The sequence below is a fragment of the Azolla caroliniana genome, unplaced genomic scaffold (assembly GCF_043228905.1).
Source record: "Azolla caroliniana isolate FFs.n. ecotype wild unplaced genomic scaffold, voAzoCaro1.0.p SCAF_17, whole genome shotgun sequence".
NCBI classification, from domain to species: Eukaryota; Viridiplantae; Streptophyta; class Polypodiopsida; order Salviniales; family Salviniaceae; genus Azolla; species Azolla caroliniana.
In genome coordinates, this window is record NW_028230452.1 from 6,627,242 (window position 1) to 6,630,537 (window position 3,296).

Below are 3,296 nucleotides of genomic sequence, written 5' to 3' on the forward strand. Positions count from 1 at the left end.
TATCGTGTCGGAGGGGGATCGAGGAAAGATCATATGGCGGCGAAGATCAATCGCTCCTATGGACTAAGGGCCACCTGGACTTGGTTGAGGTGGGGGACAAGAGGGCTATCGTGTCAGAGGGGGATCGGGGAAAAGATCATTTGGCAAAGAAAGATCAATCACTCTTGTGGACTAAGGGCCACCTGGACTTGGCTGAGGTGGGGGACATGAGGGCTATCGTGTAGGAGGGGGATCGAAGAAACTCATGGGACAAGAATTTAGTGGGCAACCTAAGGTGAGGGGGAAGAGTTGTGGTGGGGCAAGACATAAAAGTGGTGTGAGAAAGTGAGAGTGTCTAAGGTGAAGGTGTAGTGGGCTTGCGTGCCATTGGGTCGGCTTGGCTAAAAAGGGTGTGCGAAAAGGGTGGGTCAACTTGGGTACGTGCATCCTAAAAAGGGTGACCTAAAAGGGTGACACAAAGGAACACATGCACACCACAATATATATTAAATATCTAATCGTACAACAAACACATAATAATAGTTTTATAAAACTTTTTTAACCCCTTGATTTTATTTTTTTTGTGCATAAGTGGATGAACTCATAGCTTTTACTTTTAGGGTTATAACATGAATGTACAAACCAACCCATCACACAAATCTTGTTATGATAAGGTCTATGTCAAAACCTTAATATATTTATTATACATAACCCCCTACATTAAACTGCACATCAACATATCACCCCAAAACAGAATCTTCGTGGCGTTTTCGACACTTCCCCAATCCATCATTTAACATACATTAGTACATAAAAAAATAACATATTTTCCCATACTAAAGCACACAACGCGAATCCAATCAAACAATATTTTTTTAGGATTAAAACCGCTCTAATACCATATGTAATAACCAAGATCATTAATCCTAAAATAAAGACATAAATGACACAATCATACTGAAAATACTCGTTACCACCCATCCGCCCCCACGCTATAAAATAAAGACATAAATGACACAATCATACTAAAAATACCCATTACCACCCATCCGCAGACGAGGAATCCCGATCTGTCCCATACTAGCCAGGATCTCCACGTCAGGACCTTGGTAGATGACTAGTCCACATTAAATAGAGCTTCGTTAGAACCACTCATGGAACCCCCCCTTGACTAAGGAGAGTATGCCCTATTTATAGGACCTAGGCCATGTAATGACATTTGCTTGACCAATCATGTGTGGGGTACCCTATGACACACATTAGGTCAATCCAATAAAGCCGAAGACTCAGATATTACAAAAGCCCCTAATAAGCACGTCTAAACCAATGAACATTACAACGTATCACTAAGAAGAAGGTAGAAGGAAGATTTACATGTATGTGTGAGTAGTGTGTGTGAGATCGATGGAGAAGATAATCAATGTTGTCTCAAGCTTCGCTCACTTCCTATCTCTTGTGCCTTTTTAGTCAAATGTTTCTCTAATTTTCAGCCAGAAGGGGTGGGTTGGGTTCTTTGTTTCTTTTTTTCCTTACTCTACCCCTTGGTAGTGGCATATCTGCAATAAGTAAAAGTAGTGCAATACTCTAGAGTCTACTCTACCCCTTTTAGTTGTGGCCTCCACTTTGAATGGAAAAACCCCACATATTCTCAACGACTTAATCTTGTTTTGTGCTGTTTCTTCAGATCTCTGATGATTTCTGGAAGCAATCCTGCACACTGTCTCAGTTGCATCATCCCAATGTTGTTGCTTTTTTTATGGTGTAGTACCTACCACATGGAACTCCTGCGACTGTGACCTAATTATAAATACATTGTCAATGGATTTTTAAAAATTTTGCTGAAAAACATTCAGGTTTGTAATCACGTAGAGAATGTTACTGTCGGGTTCACTTGCTTGATTGGTTCCAAAAATTACTATGTTTTTCTATTGCAGGACTATTGATTGGAGAAAGCGTCTTTGTATCGCAATGGATGCTGCCTTTGGAATTGATTACTTAAATAGTAAAAACATGTTGATTTGAAGTGTGAAAATCTTCTGCCTTTGGTCCCATCTGCAAGGTAGCATAATCTATTTTAAGTTTTCCCATCACAAGGATCACAAAGATGCAAAATTCTCGGGAAAGAATGCATGAATCATTGAATTACTTGCAGTTTGGTGACTTCGAGCTTTCCATTGGGAAGCATGAAACACTTATATCAGGTGGTGTCGTTGGAACAATTCAAAGGATGGCGCCAGAATTATTAAATCTCAATTCTAACATGGTTTATGGACCAGGTTTGTGTTATTTTGAATTACAGGCATTTAGTTTCTTTCAATTCAATCAACTATGGCATATGATAATAGATATTATTGTTTCTTTTCCTTCAACTGGAAAAACAGGTTGATGTCTATTCATTTGGCATTGTCATGTGGGAGCTTCTGACAGGAGAGGGTGCCATATTCCAATATGCAATTTGGAGCTATCATACGTAAGTTTACTATTCTCTTAAGTTTTTAAGAAATTAATGTACATGGACAAATTGTTTTTGTCTGCAAAACCAATTATCCATTACATGCATAGGTGGCATAGTAGGCGGTACACTCTCTGTCCATCCATATCGATTTGGTGTGATCTTGGTTGGAGGCAACTTATGGAGTTATGCTGGTCAGGTGATCCTTCCAAAAGACCATCATTTAAAGAAGTTGCCTCAGAGTTGAGGCCAATTGCTGCATAGGTTTGTGCAAAATGAGGTATTACAGCTATTCACTACTGAACTACAGAACGAAATTATTCAAGAAAAGTTTTCTAGATGTTGAGTTGATATGCATTGTGTCACCATTTCGGTAACTTAGTCAAAGCTCTATGCAAAAGAAGGTTGCTAATAAGGATCTGTAGTGGATGGTAAATCCTGCGTGGAGAGTTTATCTGTAAGTTCACAGTTTGGGACAGATGACACATAGAAGCAGCAATAGCAGAAAAGGCAATTTGTAGGTTTTTGAGAGTTGAGTCAGATATAGGAATCAGCAACGGTTTGGTTTCGGCTTAACCAGTTTGCCCTTGTCCAAATCAGCCGGTTAAGCCTTGTTCAGGCTTGAGCCGAGCCGGTGCTTGTCTTTTTCAGCTGTTGATGTGAATCTCGGAGACTTTTACTTTTTTGCAACAACCATGTTTGTACATTTGGGGATTTTGTATGCTATAGTGAGTTGTCCCAATAACTATATTCTGTACACTTTGGAGATTTGTACTAATGCATAATCACTATTGTGGTATTAGTTATTTTTTTCATTCAAGAATGTTTCGTAAGTGATCTTTCCTTTTGCCCTATACCCCAATGT

General features: G+C 39.4%; 1 protein-coding gene across 1 annotated transcript; it reads left to right on the plus strand.

The window, feature by feature from the left end:
• Nucleotides 1–244: 244 nt before the first annotated feature.
• Nucleotides 245–3,138, plus strand: LOC147853017 (RAF-like serine/threonine-protein kinase PRAF). The gene is given in 10 exon segments (XM_087333333.1): nucleotides 245–274; nucleotides 1,664–1,776; nucleotides 1,848–1,984; nucleotides 1,987–2,016; nucleotides 2,019–2,038; nucleotides 2,132–2,246; nucleotides 2,350–2,411; nucleotides 2,413–2,449; nucleotides 2,542–2,567; nucleotides 2,570–3,138. Coding segments are annotated over 10 exon segments (696 nt in total). The 3' UTR covers nucleotides 2,696–3,138.
• The last annotated feature ends 158 nt before the right edge of the window (nucleotides 3,139–3,296 follow it).